The sequence below is a fragment of the Dipodomys merriami genome, unplaced genomic scaffold (assembly GCF_024711535.1).
Source record: "Dipodomys merriami isolate MVZ:Mamm:240054 unplaced genomic scaffold, mDipMer1.0.p SCAF_718, whole genome shotgun sequence".
Taxonomy (NCBI): Eukaryota; Metazoa; Chordata; class Mammalia; order Rodentia; family Heteromyidae; genus Dipodomys; species Dipodomys merriami.
The window spans coordinates 182,454-203,417 of NW_027206311.1; the positions used below are offsets into that span (position 1 = coordinate 182,454).

At 47.3% G+C, this 20,964-nt stretch overlaps 2 protein-coding genes across 10 annotated transcripts in view; one reads left to right on the top strand and one right to left on the bottom strand.

Annotated features, from left to right (window-relative positions):
- Positions 1 to 7,716: 7,716 nt before the first annotated feature.
- LOC138818147 (relaxin-3 receptor 2) lies at positions 7,717 to 9,192 on the top strand. Its single transcript, XM_070009073.1, has one exon. The coding sequence runs from the start codon at positions 7,785 to 7,787 to the stop codon at positions 8,907 to 8,909; it is 1,125 nt and encodes a 374-aa protein (XP_069865174.1). The 5' UTR covers positions 7,717 to 7,784; the 3' UTR covers positions 8,910 to 9,192.
- A 4,189-nt stretch (positions 9,193 to 13,381) lies between these two features.
- LOC138818135 (rho guanine nucleotide exchange factor 2) overlaps positions 13,382 to 20,964 on the bottom strand; it is a 70,358-nt gene continuing 62,775 nt past the window's right edge. For 8 of the 9 annotated variants that reach the window (XM_070009052.1, XM_070009051.1, XM_070009048.1 and 5 more), the window contains 9 exons: positions 20,782 to 20,849; positions 18,451 to 18,651; positions 17,991 to 18,107; positions 17,799 to 17,866; positions 17,645 to 17,680; positions 17,384 to 17,434; positions 16,743 to 17,186; positions 15,996 to 16,179; positions 13,382 to 14,536 (listed from right to left, as the gene is read on the bottom strand). In XM_070009052.1, coding sequence (XP_069865153.1) covers positions 14,463 to 14,536; positions 15,996 to 16,179; positions 16,743 to 17,186; positions 17,384 to 17,434; positions 17,645 to 17,680; positions 17,799 to 17,866; positions 17,991 to 18,107; positions 18,451 to 18,651; positions 20,782 to 20,849 — 1,243 coding nt within the window. In that variant the 3' untranslated portion in view covers positions 13,382 to 14,462. The remainder of the gene's footprint in view (positions 14,537 to 15,995; positions 16,180 to 16,742; positions 17,187 to 17,383; positions 17,435 to 17,644; positions 17,681 to 17,798; positions 17,867 to 17,990; positions 18,108 to 18,450; positions 18,652 to 20,781; positions 20,850 to 20,964) is intronic. The other variant, XM_070009050.1, reaches the window with a different exon arrangement.

Genomic DNA, 20,964 nt, shown 5'->3' on the forward strand with positions numbered 1-20,964 from the left:
CCCAGATGCCCCATTACAGATGAATGGATCAAAAAATTGTGGTACCATATAAAATGGAATTTTACACAGCCATTAGAAAGGATAAAATAATGGCATTTGCCAGGAAATGGAACTAGAACAAATCATGTTGAGAAGGTAAGCCAAGAGCAGAGAGACAAATGGCACATGTTCTCCCTGATATGTGGATATTAGAATTAAAATGCAGTGAAGGGGCTGGGGAGGTGGCTCAGTGGTAGAGTGCTTGCCTTGCATGCATGAGGCCCTGGGTTCGATTCTTCAGCACCACATAAGCAGAAAAGGCCAGAAGTGGTGCTGTGGCTCAAGTGGTAGAGGGCTAACCTTGATCTGAAGAGCTGAGGGACAGTGCCCAGGCCCAGAGTTCAGGCCCACAACCGACCAAAAAAAAAAAAAAAACTAAACTAAAAAATAAAATGCAGTGAAGCTGGGCACCAGTGGTTCATGCCTGTAATCCTAGCTACTCAGGAGCCTGTAATCCTAGCTACTCAGGAGGCTGAGATCTGATGATCATGGTTCAAAGCCAGCCCAGGCAGGAACATCTGTGAGACTTATCTCCAATAAACCACCAGGAACCTGGAAATGGTGCTGTGGCTCAAGCGGTAAAGCACTTGCCTTGATCTAAAGAGCTCAGGGACAGTGCCCAGGCCCAAAGTTCAAGCCCTACAACCAACCAACAAATAAATAACTAACTAAATAAATAAAATGCTATGAGATATATGAAGTAAACAGGACTCAAGTAACCCATACACAGTGAGACCAAAAGAGGATAATCTTGGGAGAAAGGCACCAAATTGCAATACTCAAACACCTCTTCATTTGTATATAAAATAATATGCATACTGAAAAGAACCCCAAGGATAAGGAAACAAAGGACCTCTTCTTAATTTGTCCTATAGTTTTTTTAGATGACTCTGTATTCTTTACCTCATATATAGTATGTGCACATCTGTGAGAAGGTGGGAGCAGAGCACAGAATTAGTGGAAAGCAGGTAAAAATACACGAGAGGGGCCTATCAGCTGCATTGGACATTGATGAGGATGAATTAAGCAACTCAAGGGTGGTGATGGGAGGAAGGGAATAAGAGAGAAAGAGGGAACAGCTGATACTAAGTAAAAGGAAAGAAATGTATGTATCACCTGATTTTTTTTTTTAAAGTTTTATTGTTAAGGGTCATAGAGGGGGCTGGGAAGGTGGCTCAGTGGTAGAATGCTTGCCTTGCATGCATGAGGCCCTGGGTTTGATTCCTCAGCACCACATAAACAGAAAAAGCCGGAAGTGGTGCCGTGGCTCAAGGGGTAGAGCGCTACCCTTTAGCTGAAGAGCTGAGGGACAGCACCCAGGCTGAGTTCAAGCCCTATGACTGACCAAAAAAAAAAAGTTATAGAGTTCATAAGTAATGTAGATTAAGGGCTGGGAAGTTGGCTCAGTGGTAGAAGCGCTTGCCTTGCAAGCCTGAGGCCCTGGGTTCGATTCCTCAGCACCACATAAGCAAAAGGAAAAAAGCCGGAAGTGATGCTGTGGCTCAAGTGGTAGAGCGCTAGCCTTGAGCTGAAGAGCTGAGGGACAGTGCCCAGGCCCAGAGTTCAGGCCCCACGACTGGACCCAAAAAAAAAAAAAGTAATGTAGATTAAGATAATGATGACTATCATTGTGAAGATTAAAAGGTGTTTGTGTCTTTAAATAAATAATGACTATGACCAGAATTGTGAAATTTGTGTAGTCATGTAATCTCAATAAAGAGATATTTTGGGGGAAGAAATGGCCTTGTTTTTATCTTCCAAGGATTTGGCAAGTATTTGATACATAATAAAATGTTGTGATTAGTGAAAGAGAACAAATGAGTAAATGAATGAACAAATTACTAAAAAAGTTCTTAGACATAGCCAGCTGTGGCATCACCTCTCTGCATAACAATAAGGGGATATTGATGACCTCCATCCAAGTAAAAGACTAAACTAGAAATGAGTAAAGATAAAAGACATGTCAGAGGACCAGACATTTAAAAATAAAAAATGGCAGAAATCTAGAACTCTAGCTCAGGTACTTTATATCAAGAAAAAGTTGTATGTGGGCTGGGAAGATGGCTCAGTGGTAGAGCGCTTGCCTTGCAGGCATGAGGCCCTGGGTTCGATTCCTCAGCACCACATAAGCAAAAAGAAAAAAACTGGAAGTGGCACTGTGGCTCAAGTGGTAGAGTGCTAGCCTTGAGCTGAAGAGCTGGGGGACAGTGCCCAGGCCCAGAGTTCAGACCCCACTACCAGATCCCCCCACCAAAAAAAAGTTGTAGGTTATGTGTGGTGTTAGGATGAGCTTTGTAGATGCTAGGCAAGGGCTATCTGGCTGAGCTATGCCCTGGTTATCGTTTTTTGTTTTTGTTTTGTTTTTCTTTTTTGCCAGTTCTGGGGCTTGAACTCTAGGCCTGTGTGCTGTCCCTGAGCTTCTTTTGCTCAAGGCTGGCACTCTACCACTTGAGCCACAGCACCACTTTTTCTGAGTATGTGGTACTAAGGAATCGAATCCAGGTCTCCATGCATGGTAGGCAACCACTAAGCCACATTCCCAACTCTGCCCTGGTTATTTTAACTGCCAAATTGGCAATGTAATTCTGGAGAGCTGTGCAGAAGAGTGGACACAGTTTTGAGAAATAAGTAACCGAAGTGCATGGGAGTGGCCTGTGATTCCAGGAGGACCTGTGGGGCTCTCCTAACTTAGAGCTCTGTACTCCCCCACTCTCCTTTTTACCACCCCTCAAATCCTAAACTAAACATGCTGGCACTCATCCTGTATCTCTCTTACCCATAGGATTCTCAAATGGACTCATCAAACCCAGTGTGTGTGTGTGTGTGTGTGTGTCACTCATCCTGTATCTCTCACCCATAGGATTCTCAAATGGACTTATCAAACCCAGTGTGTGTGTGTGTGTGTGTGTGTGTGTGTGTGTGTATGTGTGTGTGTGTGTGCATGTGTTTGTCATAAGACATGAGCTCGAAACCCAGGTGCTGTCCATGTATGAAGGCTTGAACTCAGGGTCTGGGCACTGTCCCTGGAGCTTCTTTTGCTCAAGACTAGCACTTTAACACTTGAGCTGTAGCACCACACTTCCAGCCTTTTCTGTTTACGTGGTACTGAGGAATCGAACCAGGGGTTTCATGCATTCTAGGCAAGCACTCTACCACTGAGCCACATTCCCAGCCCCCCTGAGCCTTTTTGCTCAAGGCTAGCACTCTACCTACCACTTGAGCCACAGATCCACTTTCAGCTTTTGTGTGTGTGTGTGTGTGTGTGTGTGTGTGTGTGTGTGTGTGGTTAATTGGAGGTAAGAGTCTAATGTGTGTGTGTGTGTGTGTGTGTGTGTGTGTGTGTGTGTGTGTGTGTGTGTGTGGTTAATTGGAGGTAAGAGTCTAATGGACTTTCCTGCCTGGGTTGGCTGTGAAACGCAGTCCTCAGATCTCAGCCTCTTTATTAGCTATGATTACAGGCATGAGCCACAGCTCCTGCACTGATTTATTACCCTGCAAGTCCCCTTTGTTCCTCAGCACCCAAGAGAACTGAACACATTACCTTAATTAGCCAGCAGAGGGCAAGGAGTTGAATATGTTGGATCTCTTGAAAGAAACTTTTTTTGGGGGAATGGGGAGTACTGGAGGAGAGCAGTACTGAGATCTGAACTTGGGGCTTCATGCTTGCTAGTGAGGCTACCATTTGAACCACTCTGCCAGCCATGCAAAGTCTCTCTTTTACACAAACACCTGTGTTCTCTATTCCCCATTACAGTGGCAGTGGGTAGCTTTGGGCAGTGAAAGGGAATGACCTAGTGAGGCATTTTTTCCAGTTGGAACTGAGGTCATGGCGAGACAGGATGTGTCATGGTGAGGGCATGTCTCAGGCTCCATAGTTCTGAAATGGGGTTTAGGGAATGGAGAGAGTCCAGTTACTAGTGTAAATTGGCCCCACAGACCAGAATAGGCAATGTGAAGCTTCAAGAGAGATGGCAAAACTACTTAAAAGTCTGAAGCAGAAACAGAACGGAGGGCATTCCCACATCCACTTAAAGCCTGAAGGCACTGTGTTCCCAGAGGGGAGTGAACAGGAAGCCATGACTTCCTCTCTCTCCCTCCCTGTTCTTAGCTTCAAGGTCACTTGCTGCTGTAATGAATTCCAACCTGTGTTTTAATTGGCACTGTTCCCAGGGCATGATGACAATAGCTCAGCATCCTGCTCCCACTGACCCCTATAAACACCCCAAATGTTCTTAAATAATAGTCATTCACACAAATGTCTCACACATATTATCCCATTTTACCACACCAATTATGTGTAGGACATTTTTTTTTTCTAGTACAAAGGATTGAACCTATGGCCTGGTACATACTAAGCATTTACTCTACCACTAACCTACACCTCCAGCCTTTAAAAAAAAAAAAATTGGTACCAGGCACTGGTGGCTGATGCCTATAATCCCAGCTACTCAGGAAGCTAAGATCTGAGGATCATGGTTCAAAGACAAGAAAGACTCTTATCCTCAGTATACCACCAGAAAACTGGAAGTGGTGCTGTGGCTCAAGTGGTTTAGTGCTAGCCTTGAGCTGAAGAGCTCAGGGACGGCCCTCAGGCCCAGAGTTCAAACCCCATGACAAAAAAAAAAAAAAAGGGGGAGGGCTGGGAAGGTGGCTCAGTGGTAGAGCGCTTGCCTTGCATGCCTGAGGCCCTGGGTTCGATTCCTCAGCACCACATAAGCAAAACGAAAAAAGCCGGAAGTGGCGCTGTGGCTCAAGTGGTAGAGCGCTAGGCTTAGGGACAACGCCCAGGCCCAGAGTTCAGGCCCCACGACTGGACTCAAAAAAAAAAAAGGGGGGGGGGAGGCGGGGAAGGGAAGTGAAGGGTAAACAAAGGAGGAGGCTGCAATGCTTGGTAAGAAATGTATGCATTATCCTGCCCATGTAATTGTAGCCCCTCTGTACAGTATGTTCCCAAATAAAATAAAATACAATTAAAAAAAAAAAAAAAAGGTTCTGAGAAGGGGAGATTCTGGGGTTTCAACTCAAGACCTCCTACTTGCTAGCTAAGCAGTCTGCCACTGGAATTTTGTCCCAGCTCCCTTTGCTTTTATTTTTTTAAATTAATTTACTTTACTGTTATTATAGATGATGTACAGAGGGATTACAATTACATGAGTCAGGTAATGAGTACATTTTCTTTTGTACAGTCTTCTGTTCCCTCATCCTCTCCCAGTCCCTCTCTCCTGTCTCCACCCTTTCACCCATGTCCAGTGAGCTACCCTGCTGTACTTCTTCACCCTTTCCCTTTGTGTTCCTTGCCCTCCCCCCAACTCTCCCAAAGATATATACGTGAATACACCATATATAAGGTAAAGAAGACAAAATCATAAAAAACTAAAAAATAAAATCTTTCTCGTATCTTGGAGTTTCAGTATATATATTACTTTATATAAATATGAAGAGGCATTTAGGCATTGTGCCTTTGTGGTTCCCTCCTAAGAGTATCATCTTTGGGTCTCACTGTGTATGATTATGTAGAATCCTGTGTAATTTGTCATATCTCAGTGCATTTTAGATCTAGTTTCTTCATATCAGAGATAACATGCACCATTTGTCTCCCTGAGCTTGGCTTACCTCACTTAACATGATTTATTCTAGGTCCATCCATTTCCCTGCAAATGACATATTAGTATTCTTTCTAATGGCTGTGTAAAATTCCATTATGTATAGGTATCCCCCCCTTTTTTTTTGCCAACCCTGGGGCCTGAACTCTGGGCCTGGGTGCTGTCAGCTCTTCAGCTCAAGGCTAGTGCTCTACCACTTGAGCCAGTGTCACTTCTGGCTTTTTCTGCTTATGTGGTGCTGAGGAATCAAACCCAGGGCCTCATGTATGTGAGGGAAGCACTCTTCCACTAAGCCACCTTCCTAGCCCCCACTCTACCAATTTGAGCCACAGTTTATGTGTTTATGTGGTTCAGAGGAATCCAACACAGGGCTTTATGCATGCTAGCCAGGTACTCTACCACTAAGCTACATTCCCAGCCTCATAGGTACCATTTTTTTTTTGTATCAACTCATTTATTGTGGGGGCATCTGGGCTGTTTCCATATCTTGGCTATTGTGAGTAGTGTGGCAATGAACATGGATGTGCAGGTGTCCTTATCATATCATGGCTCATGATGTTCAGGGTAGATGCCTAGGAGTGGCATGGCTGGGCTGTAGGGAAGGTCTATGTTTAGATTTTTGAGGAACCTCCAGACTGCTGCCCAGAGTAGTTGTACTAGTTTACATTTCTTTCCACAGTGCAGTAGGGTTCCTTTTTCCTTACATCCCCACCAACATTTGTTGTTTGAATTGACAATGTTGGCCAGTTTTACTGGGATAAGATAGAACCTGAGTTCTTTTGATTTGCATTTCCTTTATGGCCAGTGATGTTGAACATTTCCTGTGTTTCTTTGCCACTCTTACGTCTTCTTCTGAGAAGTCTCTCAACTCTCTTTCCCATTTAGTGATTGGCTTATTAGGTTTGGGAAGGGTTTCTTTAGCTCATTATATATATTAGATATTAGATCTCTGTCTGATATATTGCTGGTAAAGATTTTTTTTTTTTTTTTTTTTTTTGCCGGTCGTGGCGCCTGAACTCTGGGCCTGGGCACTGTCCCTCAGCTCTTCAACTGGAAGCTAGCACTCTTCTATCACTTGAATCACAGCGCCACTTCCAGCTTTTTCTGCATATGTGGTGCTGAGGAATTGAACACAGGGCCTAATGCTTGCAAGGCAAGCACTCTACCACTGAGCCACCTTCCCAGCCCACTGGTAAAGATCTTTTCCCAGTTTGTTGGCTGTCTTTCTAGTTTAGCTATGCAGAAACTTAGTTATTTTCTTGACAGATGGGGTCTCTCTGCTGGCCTTGAATTCCTATCTCTACCTCCTGAGTAGCTGTGATTATAGGCATGAGCTAGTGAACTCAGCCCCAAAACTATTTTTGATATTATTGTTATATTGCCAAGGCTGGCCTTGAACTTCAAAAGACACACAGCAAGTATCCAATGTAAGACTCTAGAGCCTTTGCTTTTTCCTGTCTCTTTGATGTCTATTTTGGTTTCCTACCTGTATACCCCTTCCTTGTCAAGACTCTAAAGGAGTTTTGTCTACAGAAGAGACTTTGTACGGTTTGGAGAACAAGGATTTCTAGTTTGGTTCTTTTCATCTCTAGACAGGGAATTTCTAGTTCTCTTCCTAGGATGGAGGTGGGGGGCTGTTCAATGTAGTATGGTAACTACCATCCTTCTCCTTCCTCTGTTGTTTAGCCACACACACACACACACACACACACACACACACACACACACACACACACACACACACACACACACACACACACACACACACACACACACACACACACACACACACTCCGTGTCCTGCCCCCCACACACACTCCGTGTCCTGCCCCACCCTCACACACACACACACACACACACACACACACACACACACACACACACACACACACACACACACTCCTTCTGTGTCCTGCCCCACCCTCAGTCTTGTGCTACAGGGAAGTTGTAGGTTTTTCCAGCTACACCCCTCCCTCTGAGGTGTGGGTGTGGGTGTGGGTGTGGGTGTGGGCTGGGCTCCTGACAGCTAGAAGGCCCCAGAGAAACATTCAGTACTGAGCCTCCTGCTGAGAACTTGAGGTGGTGTCTGGTGGGCGCTTGCTGGTCCCTCTGCTCAGCACCACCAACTTCTGATGTTCTGCAATGCTCACACTCAATTCTTCTGCCGCTTTGCCTATGTTCTTCTGGATCAACATGTCTGGAGGCAGCGTGCTGAGTGCTGATGATGCAGCGATGCCTGTTGAATTCCTCATCCTGCGGGTCACAGTTGCCCTAGCCTATGGGCTTGTGGGGGCAATCGGCTTGCTTGGAAATTTGGCTGTGCTCTGGGTCCTGGGGAACTGTAACCGGCGAGCTTCCAGCACCCCTTCAGACACCTTTGTCTTCAACCTGGCGCTGTCAGATCTCGGGCTGGCCCTCACTCTCCCCTTCTGGGCAGCTGAGTCAGCATTGGATTTCCACTGGCCCTTTGGAAGTGCCCTCTGCAAGATAGTCCTCACAGCCACTGTCCTCAACATCTATGCCAGCATCTTCCTCATCACAGCACTGAGCATTGCCCGATACTGGGTGGTGGCCATGGCTGCAGGGCCGGGCAGCCATTTCTCTCTTTTCTGGGCCCGTGTAGCCACCCTGGCAGTATGGGTGGCAGCTGCCCTGGTGACAGCACCTACAGCTATCTTTGGGGCTGAGGGTGAGATGTGGGGCGTGCGCCTCTGCCTGCTGCGTTTCCCCAGCAAGTATTGGCTTGGGGCCTACCAGCTGCAGAGGGTGATTGTAGCCTTTGTGGTCCCCTTAGGCATCATCACCACCAGCTACCTGCTGCTGCTGGCATTTCTGCGACAGAGGCAGCGACGGCGGCAAGACAGCAAAGTCATAGCTCGCTCTGTCCGTATCCTGGTGGCCTCCTTCTTCCTCTGTTGGTTCCCCAACCATGTGGTCACACTTTGGGGTATCCTGGTGAAGTTTGACCTGGTGCCTTGGGACAGCACTTTCTACATCATCCATACCTACGTCTTCCCTGTCACCACCTGCTTGGCTCACAGCAACATTTGCCTTAACCCTGTGCTTTACTGTTTACTACGACGGGAGCCCCGACAGGCTCTGGCAGACACCTTCAGGGATCTGCGATCAAGGCTGTGGCCCCAGGGCCAGGGCTGGGTGGAACAAGTGGCCCTAAAGCAGGTAGGCAGGCGGTGGGTAGCAAGCATCCCCCGGGAGAGTGGCCCTTCTACCATGCTCATGAGCATGGACAAAGGGACACCTGGGTGAAGAGTACAGCTAAACTCTCTCCTCTTCTGGGATCTGCCAGGTGCGGGACCCACACATTCTAGGGAGAGTCAGCACTCTGCACAGCTGCAGTGTCCTCAGGGCAAGTCTGAGCCTCTGAGCACCAACTCTGGGTATGGTAGAATGGGGAGGCCAGGGCCTGGATCAGGGCTGAGTATGACACAGCTTAAATCACTATTTGAAGATGGCAAAGAGTAGGAACTGAGAATAAACCTCTAGATTATCCACAAATTGTCTTGACCTTTTATACCAGTACCACCTCCAGTTCAGTGTGGGATAATTTTCTGCCATATTTCTGCTGTAAGTATTCCTGGAAACTTTTTCCTTAGGTGTCTAATCTATCAGAAGTCATGCCCCGTCCGTTTGTCCTCCTGTAACCTTCACCACCAAATAGAGTGCCCCTGATGCTTCTCCAATACCAACGTCCCCAGGGCCTTCTTCCTCTGTCCTCTCTCTTTTTTTTGCCAGTTCTGGGGCTTGAACTCAGGGCCTGGGCAGTCCTTGAACTTCTTTTGCTCAAGGCTAGCACTCTACCACTTGACCACAGCACCATTTCCGGCTTTTTTTTGTTGTTTTTTGTTTATATGGTACTGAGGAATTGAACCCAGGGCTTTATGCATGCTAGGCAAACACCCTACCACTAAGCCACATTCCCAGCCCCCAACCTCCTTTTTCTTATAGGTGCCCACAAAAATAGAAGCTGGGTAATGGTGGCTCATGCCTATAATCCTAGCTTCTCAGGAGGCTGAGATCTGAGGATCATGGTTCCAAAGCCAGCCTGGGCAGGAAATTCTGTGAGACTCTAATCTCCAGTTAGCCACCAGAAAACCAGAAGTGACACTGTGGCTCAAAGTGGTAGAGTGCTAGCCTTAAACAAAAGAGCTCAGGAACAGCATCAAGGCCCTGAGTTCAAGTCCCACAACAACCAAATAAAGAGAAAGAAGGAAGGAAGGGAGGGAGAGATGGAGGGAGGGAGAGAGGGAGGGAAGGAGGAAAAGAAAAAAGAAAGAAAGGAAGGAAGGAAGGAAGGAAGACAGACAGACGTAATTTCAGCAGAGACTTCAGTCTCCAAAGCTGTAGCTCCCTGGAAGGGAAGATGCCATATGTTGGGTCTTGTTAGAACCCCTATAGCACCTGCCATTCTGGGTGTAAAACACTGGTGATGATTGGAAATACGTGTCTCTACTTAAATTAGGATTTGGAGAGAGAATAACAAATTAAAGACGTGGGTGAAGTGAAGGAAGATGCTGAAAGTTGAGAGGCTAAAGGTGGGGCCAGGAAAATAGAAACCAGAGAAAGTGGTATTTTAGTCTTCTTTGTTTCCCCAAATGCTTAGTTTTGAACATTCAGTGTCAGAGCACCTGGATTTGTTCCTTATCTCAAGAAAGTTTCTTTACCTCCCTGTGCATCAGTTTTCTAATCTACAAAATGGGCTATTGAGTCAAGTGTCTGAAATTTAGGTCTGGCTATTATTTTCTCATCCTATGTATAATGGAAGGCAGAAATAGGGAGGGAAGAAAAAAGGAGAGTAGCTGGAAGACAGGGGGCTGAAGGAGTCTTGAAAGTCTTGTCTGGGTTATTGTGGTAGTGCATAGCTGTAATCTTAGCACTTAGGAGGCTGAGGTAGTAGGATCATGAGTTTGAGGCCAAGGTGAGCTACAGAGTTGTGACCCTGATGCAAAAAAAGAATAAAAGGGGCTGGGAAGGTGGCTCAGTGGTAGAGTGCTTGCCTTGCATACAGGAGGCCCTGGGTTCAATTACTCAGCACCACATAAACAGAAAAAGCCAGAAGTGGTGTTGTGGCTCAAAGTGGCAGAATGCTAGCCTTGAGCATAAGAGCTTGGGGACAGTGCCCAGGCCCCAAGTCCAACAAAAAACAATGGCTCACGCCTATAATCCTAGCTACTCAGGAGGCTGAGATCTGAGGATCACGGTTCAAAGCCAGCCCAGGCAGAAAAGTCTATAACACTCATCTCCAATAAACCACTGGAAGTGGCACTGTGGCTCAAGTGGTAGAACACCAGAGTTGAAGAGCTCAGGGACACTGCCCAGGCCAAGTTCAAGCCCCATGACCCATCAAAACAATAACAGACCACCAACTAAATGTCTTGAAGAGCAGATCTGTCTCCACTGGTGCTTTTTTTTTTTTTTTTTCCCAAGTCAAGAAATATCAATAAGACTTTTGGGGGCCAGCCTCTGCACAGAAGGGAAGAGCAGCAGCTGCTTGTATGTTACCCCCTTTAGGACAAGATCTCTGATGTGCCTTGTAGCTTGACACTTTCCACTCAAGGTCCCAGAGTCCTCGGGAGGGGAGGCCACTGGCTTTGGTTCCAGAAGCCCTGAAGAGCCAACCAATTCACAACATAGTAGGCAATGGGAAAGAGATTTAATTAGGCTTTTGATGTTCAATTTCCTCTATTTGATAATGTTTAAACTGGTTCCAAAATTCTGGGTCTGTTCCCAGCCCATTCAGGAAGATGGAAAATCCTCCCTAGCCTAAGTACCCTCTTTTCAACCCCCAGCAGCTTTTCTGATGTCCTAGCTTGGGCTCCGGATATTGATTTCTCAGGGGGGGATCTCTGTTTTATGGTACCCATAGGTAAATATTGACAAAATGTACACAGGTCCAAAACAGAGCTGAGTAAATGCACATAGACCTACCATTGGAGGGGGTAGTGAGGAGAGGAGACAGGAAGGGTGTGGTGATGCAAGAGGGATGGGCAGGATTAGGCATGGCAGGCCCAAGAGCTCCTCTAGGAATGAAAAGATCTCTGGAGCATGAGGCCCCACCCCACAACTTTGAAAATGCAGCAGGAGAGATTAATGTTTAAGACAGTCCTTGAAAGTAGGATTAGAGAGAGGGATGAGGGACACAACGGTGAATGAGAGAAATTTAGGTGTCAGAAACAGGCACCATGTTTTGAGGCTGAAGATGAGGTTAGGTAAAAGGGTGACACAACAGTGCTGCTGAGAATAAAACAGTGTTTCTCTCTAAGGAGCTGTGGCTTTTCCACATCCCCATCTTGGTGGTCCTTTGGATGCTTAACACCACCCCTACCTCTCTATCCCCACAGGACTTTCCAAATTCAGGCCTCAGCTCTTCTTTCATAGAAGACAGATGCTAAACCTTAGAGTGTTTGAAACTTGAAGTTTTTTAGTATTTTTTGGCAGAGTAGCCAAGTGTATGTGGGGGGAGTAGAGGGCTGAAACTAGGACTGGCTATTCCTGGGTTATCTACCCTGGCCTAGCCACCTTTCTGCACCTAGTGCATAAAATGAGAATTTTTTTTTTTTTTCTTTTTTGGTCATGGGGCTTGAGAACTCAGAATCTGGGGGTTGTTCCTGGACTTTTTGCTCAAGGCTAATGCTTTAACGACTTGTGCCACAGTACCACTTCTGGTGGTTTATTGGAGATAAGAGTCTCCTGGACTTTCCTGCTGGGGATGTCTTTGAACCAGGATCCTCAGATCTCAGCCTCCAGAGTAGCTAGGATTACAAGCATAAACCTACTAGGTATCCTGCCTGGAGCCTCATTCTTAACCCAGAGGCTGTACACTCACACCAACCGGTATACAACCGTAGGCTCTGTCCCCACCCCCATAGCCCAAGGGCATCTGTCAGAAACAGGAAATGAGCCAAACCCAAAGCAAGAACTGAAACCAGTTACTCTCTCCAAGAGGCAATGAGCAAATAAGTAGTTGTTGTGAGCAGTCCATCACCCCAGGGCTCTCTCTGATACTGGAGATGAACCAGGGTACAGTAGGGGCTAGTTCCGAGAATAACACTGGGGAGAGGGCAACAGGAACTGTTGCCAAAGGGGGCAAAAGGTAGATGTGATTTGTAACCACAACATGCAAATAAGATGAAACAAGTTTTCTAACATTTGAATCCCCAAGTCATTAGAAACTGGATGCTACTTCTTTTTTTTGCCAGCCCTAGGGCTTGAACCCAGGGCCTGGGCACTGTTCCTGAGCTTCTTTTGCTCAGAGCTAGCATTCTACCACTTGAGCCACAGTGTCACTTCGTTTTTTCTGTTTATATGGTACTGAGGAATTGAATCCAGGGCTTCATGTATGCTATGCAAGCACTCTACTACTAAGCCACATTTCCTGTCCACTACTTCATTTTTATCCTGGCATTTGTATTTGTGAGTTGCTATTTAAAATGACTAGCAGTTTAAGCTGTGCACTGGTGGCTTATGTCTATAATCCTAGCTACTCAAAGGGGCTGAGATCTGTGGATCAAGGTTCAAGGCCAGCCTGGGCAGGAAAGTCCATGAAACTCTTATCTCCAGTAAACTACTCAGAAAAAGCCGAAGACTGGCAGCTGCATTTGGTAGCACTTCTTCTGAGGCACCAGAAACTGCCAGTGGAGAGGAAAAGTCACCTTTAGAGGAACCTATGTCACTTCCCCCCAGCCCAACAGGAGAATATGTAGTCATTACAAAACAGCACCTCATGGGGTTTCAGGTCTTTAATTTTCTGTGTGGTTTTTTTTTAAAACAATCAAATTGGCAGAAAAATGGCTGGAGCTGGTAGGCATTGGGGGGTTCCACTGAAATCCCCCCAAATTCATACTGAGGTTTTAGGTCATGGTTGCCAAGGTGGGTGATGAGGTTAGGATTTCTAGAGATTTCCCAACCCACACTAGAACTTCTTCCAAATGGCCAAGGAAGAGGTCAGAATAGGAGCCCCATTACTATAGATGAAGGGAGAAGTCACTGTCTCTCCCCCACCACTCAAGTTCAGAGATGTGGAGATAGAAGGCTACGATCTCTAAGTGCCTACAATCTTCTCTTAAAAATATAAAACACGTGCAGTTGGCTTTGGTACAAAAACAAAACAAAACAAAACAAAAAACAACAGCAACAAAAACATTCTGGTCCCTGTGGATTTTTCTCTCACCCCCAAATAAACCAAGATGGCCACCCTAACCTCTACTCCATCAACTCTAGGAAGCCAGGTTATCTCCCTGAGATTTCCGTGGAGGATGGAGAGAAGGGAGAACAGCAGTAGGAGGGTAGCAGGAGTAGGAAAGGGACAAAGTCCTGCCCACAGCCCTCCTTAAAGGGGTAGTAGGCCCTGGCTGTGGTCTTGCTTTCTTTCATGTTTGCTGGGGAGAGTGTCAGACTTGAACCCTGCAGCCGCATGGCTAAGCCTGAATACCCAGACCCCAGTAGTGTTAAAGGAGAAGGGCCCCTGATCCCTATGGCTTGGTTCCCATGTCTCTGGTCCTTTAAGTCTCCTCTCTCCCCCTAAACTAATAAACAATAAATAAATAAATTTTTCTAAAGTAGAGGGAAGAAGGCATGAAAAATTGGCATCTGTGGTGTAGGCTTTTGGATGCCACTGGGGGTTATTGTGGCCTAAATCCCCCACTTCCTAAATGGCCCTAGGTATCCAAGGATCCCAGAGCTGGCAAGGACAATTAGCAGTTCTTTCAAATGTTCCCTCATCACTGGCAGATTGGAGTTCTCAAGTTTTGTCCCCCTCAGTAATGTTCTTCAGGGGGACACTGGGCAGAGGGAGGGGCCCGCTTAGCTCTCTGAAGCCACAAGTTCCCCATCTCGGTTCTCTGTCTCCTCTGGGATGTCTTGCATTCGAGTAAAGTCTGAAGAGGGACAAGGTAAAGCCAGTGAGTGAGATTTTCCCATGACAAACTACACCCCTATATTACTGCCTCCCCATCTTCAGACTGTGGAGGGATAAACGCTCAGGTGAGGGAAAAGTCAGCAGTGGGCCAATTCTTAAATCTTTTTTTTTTTGGGGGGTCCGGTCGTGGGGCCTGAACTCTGGGCCTGGGCGCTGTCCCTCAGCTCTTCAGCTCAAGGCTAGCGTTCTACCACTTGAGCCAGTGCCACTTCCGGCTTTTTTGTTTTGTTTATGTGGTGCTGAGGAATCGAACCCAGGGCCTCATGCATGCAAGGCAAGTGCTCTACCACTGAGCCACCTTCCCAGACCCTTAAGTCTTTGATATATAAAGATACAATTATAATCAGGGCTGGGAAGGTGGCTTTGTGGTAGAGTGCTTGCTTAGCATGCAGGAAGCCCTGGGTTCAATCATATAAAGAGAAAAAGCTGGAAGTGGCGTTGTGGCTCAAATGGTAGAGTGCTAGCCTCGAGCAAAAAGAAATTCAGGGGGCTGGGAAGGTGGCTCAATGGTAGAGTACTTGCCTCATACACTCATGAGGCCCTGGGTTTGATTCCTCAGCAACATGTAAAAGAAAAAGCTGGAAGTGGCACTTTGACTCAAGTGGTAGATCACTAGCCTTGAGCTCAAGAGCTAAGGGACAGCACCCAGGTCCAGAGTTCAGACCCCACAACCAAAAACAACAACAAAAAAAAGAAGCTCAGGGACTGTGCCCAGGCCCTGAGTTCAAGCCTCAGGACTGGCCCAAAAAAATTTTTTTTTGAATTTTTTTTTTTTTTTTTTTTTTTACAATTTTATCATGAGGGATAAAAACATGGCTTAATGGTATCCAGCCAGCCTACCAACTACAATTAAGTTGCTCTTTGATTAGATTGTATTTCCTGCACAAATTACTGGGAGCTTCAGGAACTATAGACTTGAAAGCTTCTGAAATTGTTTCACCTTAAAAATGGTTTTCTTGGCAATCCCTTAGTACAGCCTTTTTTAATTTTTTTCCAGTTGTAGGATTTGAACTCTGGGCCTGGGCGCTGTCCCTCAGCTATTCAGCTCAAGGCTAGTGCTCTAGCACTTGAGCCACAACGCCACTTTCGGTTTTTCTGTTTATGTGGTGCTGAGGAATTGAACCTAGGGCCTCATGCATGTGAAGCAAGCACTCTACCACTGAGCTACCTTCCCACCCCCAAAATATTTTTTAAATAAAACTGAAAGAGAAAAAATGGATTTCTACCTGCAAAGCCTAAGGGTTGCCAAGCAATTAAGAGGAGAAACCCCTCCCCACTCTGCTTCCTAGAGCTCCACCCCTGCTCAGTACAGGAAGTCCTGGCCCACCTGGAATGACTGTGGGCATCAGCAGCCATTCACTTAGAAACATACCAGGCCATGGCCTACACTTATTCCATGACCCCCACCACTCTCTCACCTCGTGGACTGTGGGGTGGAGACAGTCGGCTGCTCCCTTCCTCCTCACTGCCTGTGTCTGGGTCACTACTATCTTGCAGTCGCTCCTCCGGGCTACCCAACTCCTGCCTCTCACGGTCCTCAAAGGGTCGGTGGAGGGAGCGAGTAGTCACAGGCAGATCCAGGCGGTCATGGCCACGGCTAGGCTATGGATAGTAGGCAGGAAAAGTAGTAAGCCAGGGGATGAGCAACATGAATATTGCAGGATCTGCTTAGCTAAGGGCAGTGGGCCCTACTAGGCCTCAACACAGGCTTTCTTTCCTCTGGGGTCCAGCAACATCTGCCACCACTGGCTTCTTTTAGTGCTGACCATCCAGGTTGTTTTCTTTCAGCATCTGTCCCTGCACTTATCTGAATTCTTTTTCTTCTTTTTTTTTTGTCAGTTGTGGGGCTTGACTCTGGGCCTGGGTGCTATCCCTCAGCTCTTTAGCTCAAGGCTAGCACTCTACCACTTGAGCCACAGCGCCACTTCAGGTTTTTCTGGGGGCTAACTGGAGATAAGAGTTCTCATGAATGTTCTTGCCAGGGCTGGCTTTAAACCATGATCCTCAGATCTCAGCCTCCTGAGTAGCTAGGATTACAGGCATCAGCCACCAGCACCTAGCTGTTGCCTGATTTCTTAAGTTAAAAATCTCCAACAGTCCAGTATCTTTGAGGTTCTATGGACACCTGAATCTGGCCCAGGTCAGTTCACTACATGCTGCCTTACCTGTGGGGGGTTGAAGCTCAAGTATAGGGCATCGCCTGCTGGGAGGCTTCGTCTCCTAGGATCCAGAGGCCTGCGGGCCCAGGGGGCCTCTGCTGGGAGTGGCTCATTCTGACCCAAGGCCGCCAACTGCCTTCGAGCCTCTTCAGCCTCCCGCTCCAGCAGAGCCCGGGCCTGCTCACTTTCCCGGAGCCGAGCTTCCAGGCTGCCGGCCTCAGTTGCCCGCTCTTCACCCAGCCGCCGACAGCGCCGCAGCTCCTCTTGCAGCAGTGCATGCTGTCGCTGCAGTAGTGCCAGCTCTGTGGCCTGCTTTTCAGGAGCCACAGGCCCAGCCCCGGCCCTGCCAGCCTCACCATCCCGGGAATTAGCTCGAGTCAGCTTCTCCCGACGCTCAGGACCCTCTGGGAACCTGGCTTCCATTAACGTGTCCTGCTGAGCCACAGCTGCCTGGGATGGGATGGGGACACATGGGGTGCATCAGCAGCCTGTTTCCTTCTACACCTTCCTCTCAGCCCAGGGGATTAATCCTGTAGAGGTTGGCCTGAGGGAATACTTAGAAAAGACTGTTAGGGTAACTAGGCCCACCTACACCCACCTCTCTGCACAGCTATAATCCTTCCCCATCCCAGCCCTTGCCCACTGACCTGTAAGCCATGAAGAAGTCCATAGAGATTGACCAATCGCTGTAACACTTCCTGAGGACAAAGGAGAGAGTGGGAACAGTGCCCATGTTTAGGATGGGAGCACTGCCCAGAAGCTGAACAAGTATGGGTGTGGGTGAGGGAACAATACTATCTGGAGAGATACTTTGAGGTGTTGTCTTTCTCCACCCTCCCTAAATTGAGATACAATTTTTCAGGCTGGGAATATCATCCTGTCTCCCATACCAACAGATTCCCACTTACCTCCTGAGGGGATCTTAGCTGGTTTCCATTTCGATCCTGCAGAAAGGGGCAAGGATGGAGAATCAGCGGACACACAAGTCCCCACTGCCAGCCCCAGAGGCCAGCTGCACCTTCCCACCCTCTAGCCAAGCCCCAAAACCTCTAGAGAAGCCACCTTCTGGTTGGAGTCTGAGTCAGCTCTGCAGAGCTCAATGGAGCCGTTAAAGGTCCTGGCCTCTCCATCTGTTGAGGGGGAAAAGGAAGGTTTTGAAATCACTTTCCTAGGCTCACCCTACTGAGTCCCTGAAGCCCCCATTCTGTTTAGTGCCCCCCACCTACTACCTTAGTCCCCGGCCCTAGCACTCACTGGCAGTGACCCCAGGACTTGTGTTACCACCGCTGTCTGTTTCCAAGGGCAGGGATTCTCGGGATGTTAAGAGCAGCTCCACTCCAGGCCCCACTAGCAGGTCTTTCAGGCCCTCCACTGATGGAAAAAAGGAGGTGATGAGGATAGGAATGACAGAACCCCAGGAGTCATGCCATCCACTGAACACACATGGACTATTCAGCTGGTATTTAGAAATGCCCTACATAGGTAGTGGGCAGGCTTTCATTCGGTCATGTGGGGGCCAAAGGTCATTTAATATTTCCAAGGACATGTAAGTTTACACATAAGGACCATGTCTCTCCCTGATATTCTGAGGAACTGGCACAGAAGAGGTACTTGGGCTGAAGAGTTGATAATCCCTCTGGTCTGCCCATACGTCCACATTAGGTGATGGTGAACAAATGTGCCTAAACTCTTCCTGGAGAGTTCCCTCACTCACCCTCACGGATGGCATCTTGCAGCAGCCGCTCGCCACGAGGTGACTCCAGGGACTCTGAGCGGAAAAGGCCCCTGGGCAGGCTGGGCAGGGGCATCCCACTACTGCCATCCTCTTCTGCCTGGAAGTGGGTCATCTCAGCAAACAGTCCAACCTTCTCCTGCAGCAGTTCTACCAGTGCCCGGTCCTTCTGCTGAAGTTCCACTGTGGGTGAGAAAAAGGTGAGCATGTGGAATAACTCAGTGGGACAGCCACAGGGCAGAGGTTGGCTAGGAAGAAAGGCAGAATTTTATTTTATTTTATTTTGCTGCTCATGAGCTTGAAATCTAGGCCTAGGTGCTGTCCCTGAGCTGCTTTTGCTCAAGGCTAGCACTCTACCACTTGAGCCATAGCACCATTTCCAGCTTTTTCTGAATAATTTACTGGCAATAAGTCTCAGAAGGTTTCCTGCCTGGGCTGGCTTCCAACCATGATCCTCACATCTCAGCCTCCTGAGTCACAGCGCCACTTCTGGTTTTCTGGTAGGTAACTGAAGATAAGAATCTCACAGACGGGCGGGGAAGGTGGCTCAGTGGTAGAGCGCTTGCCTTGCATGAATGAGGCCCTGGGTTCAATTCCCCAGCACCACATAAGCAAAAAGAAAGAAAAAAAAAAAAGAATCTCACAGACCTTATTGCCCAGGCTGTTTCTGAACAGCGATCCTCAGATCTCAGCCTCCTGAGTACCTAGGATTACAGGCCTGAGCCACCAGTGTATGGCTCAATATTTTTTATTGTTTTTTATTTTTCGCCTTTCCTCGGGCTTGAACTCAGGGCCTGGGCACTATCCCTGAGCTGCTTTTTTGCTCAAAGCTAGCACTCTATAGCTTGAGGTACAGTGTCACTTCCAGCTTTTTTCTGTTTATGTAGTACTGAGGAATTGAACCCAGGGCTTTATGCATGCTAGGCAAGCACTCTACCATTAAGCCACATTCCCAACCTTCAAATTTTTTCTTTTTCTTTTCTTTTTTTTTTTTTTAGGTCTGGTCGTGGGGCCTGAACTCTGGGCCTGGGCGCTGTCCCTCAGCTCTTCAGCTCAAGGCTAGCACTCTATCACTTGAGCTACAACGCCACTTCCGGCTTTTTTTTTTCTTTTTGCTTATGTGGTGCTGAGGAATCGAACCCAGGGCCTCATGCGTGCAAGGCAAACGCTCTACCACTCAGCCCCAAATTTTTTCTTTAACACATTTTGTTTTTATAACAAAAGTGACAAAGATTTATGCCAAAGATTAAATTGTCTACCATATTCTTTCCATCTTTCTTTAATTATAGAATGTGAACGGGGCTGGGAAGGTGGCTCAGTGGTAGAGCACTTGCCTTGCACACATGAGGCCCTGGGTTCGATTCCTCAGCACCACATAAGCAAAAAAGAAAAAAGCCGGAAGTGGTGCTGTGGCTCAAGTGATAGAGTGCTAGCCTTGAGCTGAAGAGCTGAGGGACAGCGCCCAGACCCAGAGTTCAGGCCCCACAACCGGACCCCCCCCCCCCCCAAAAAAAAAAAACAGAATGTGAACAAGTTTCATTTGGACATAGCTGCCCAGGCAGATTATTTCCCAGCTTTATCTACAGCGAGTTACACACTGCCACGTGCTAAGCCCAGTAGGAACTGAACTCACAGCCTGATGTTTGCTAGGTAAGTCTTTCAGCTATTTTTGCTTTGGTTATTTTTGAGATAAGGTTTCACTTTTTGCCCAGACTGGCCAGGAAATCAATTCTATTTATGTTTCCCACAATAGGTAGGAAGACAGGCACACATCAACAAACCTTTTCTGCTGAGACAGGGTCTTGCAAACTTTTTGCCCAGGCAGGCCTCAAACCTCCTCAGCCTCGAATCCTTCTGATTTTTAGTATTCCCAAACAGACAGGATTATAAGTGTGAGCCACCATTGTTTGGTGAAGAAACTTTTTTGTTGGAGTTGTCATGGGGCTTGAACTCTTGGGCTTGGGCGCTCAGCTCTTCAGCTTAAAGCGGGCACTCTACCACTTGAGCCATAGTACCACTTCTGGTTTTCTAGTGGTTTATTGGAGATAAGAGTCTCAAGGCCTTTCCTGCCCAGGATGGCTTTGAATCGAGATCCTCAAATCTCAGCCTTCTGAGTAGCTAGGATTACAGGTGTGAGCCACCAGCACCGGTCTTTATTGGTGTTTTTGTATAGCAGCTCAATTAGACCCTTACTAGGGACATTATACAACTAAAAAACACCCCCATAGAATCATCTCATCTTTTAAGCAATTGCATAATATTTGTATGGATATATCACAACGTATTTCATAAGCTCCCTGTGGGTGGACTTACTCTTGATCCGCCTCAGGTAAGCCTCATCTTCTGTCTCAATCAGGGGGAAGTCTTCCCTGGATGGACATCTGGAGAGGTAATAGGTCAGGTGGGGTTGGCGGACAGATGTGAGGTTACATATCAATAATCAGTCTTCCCTCCTTCTGATACATGTTCTACATTCCCCTTATCTAGTAAGCTTCC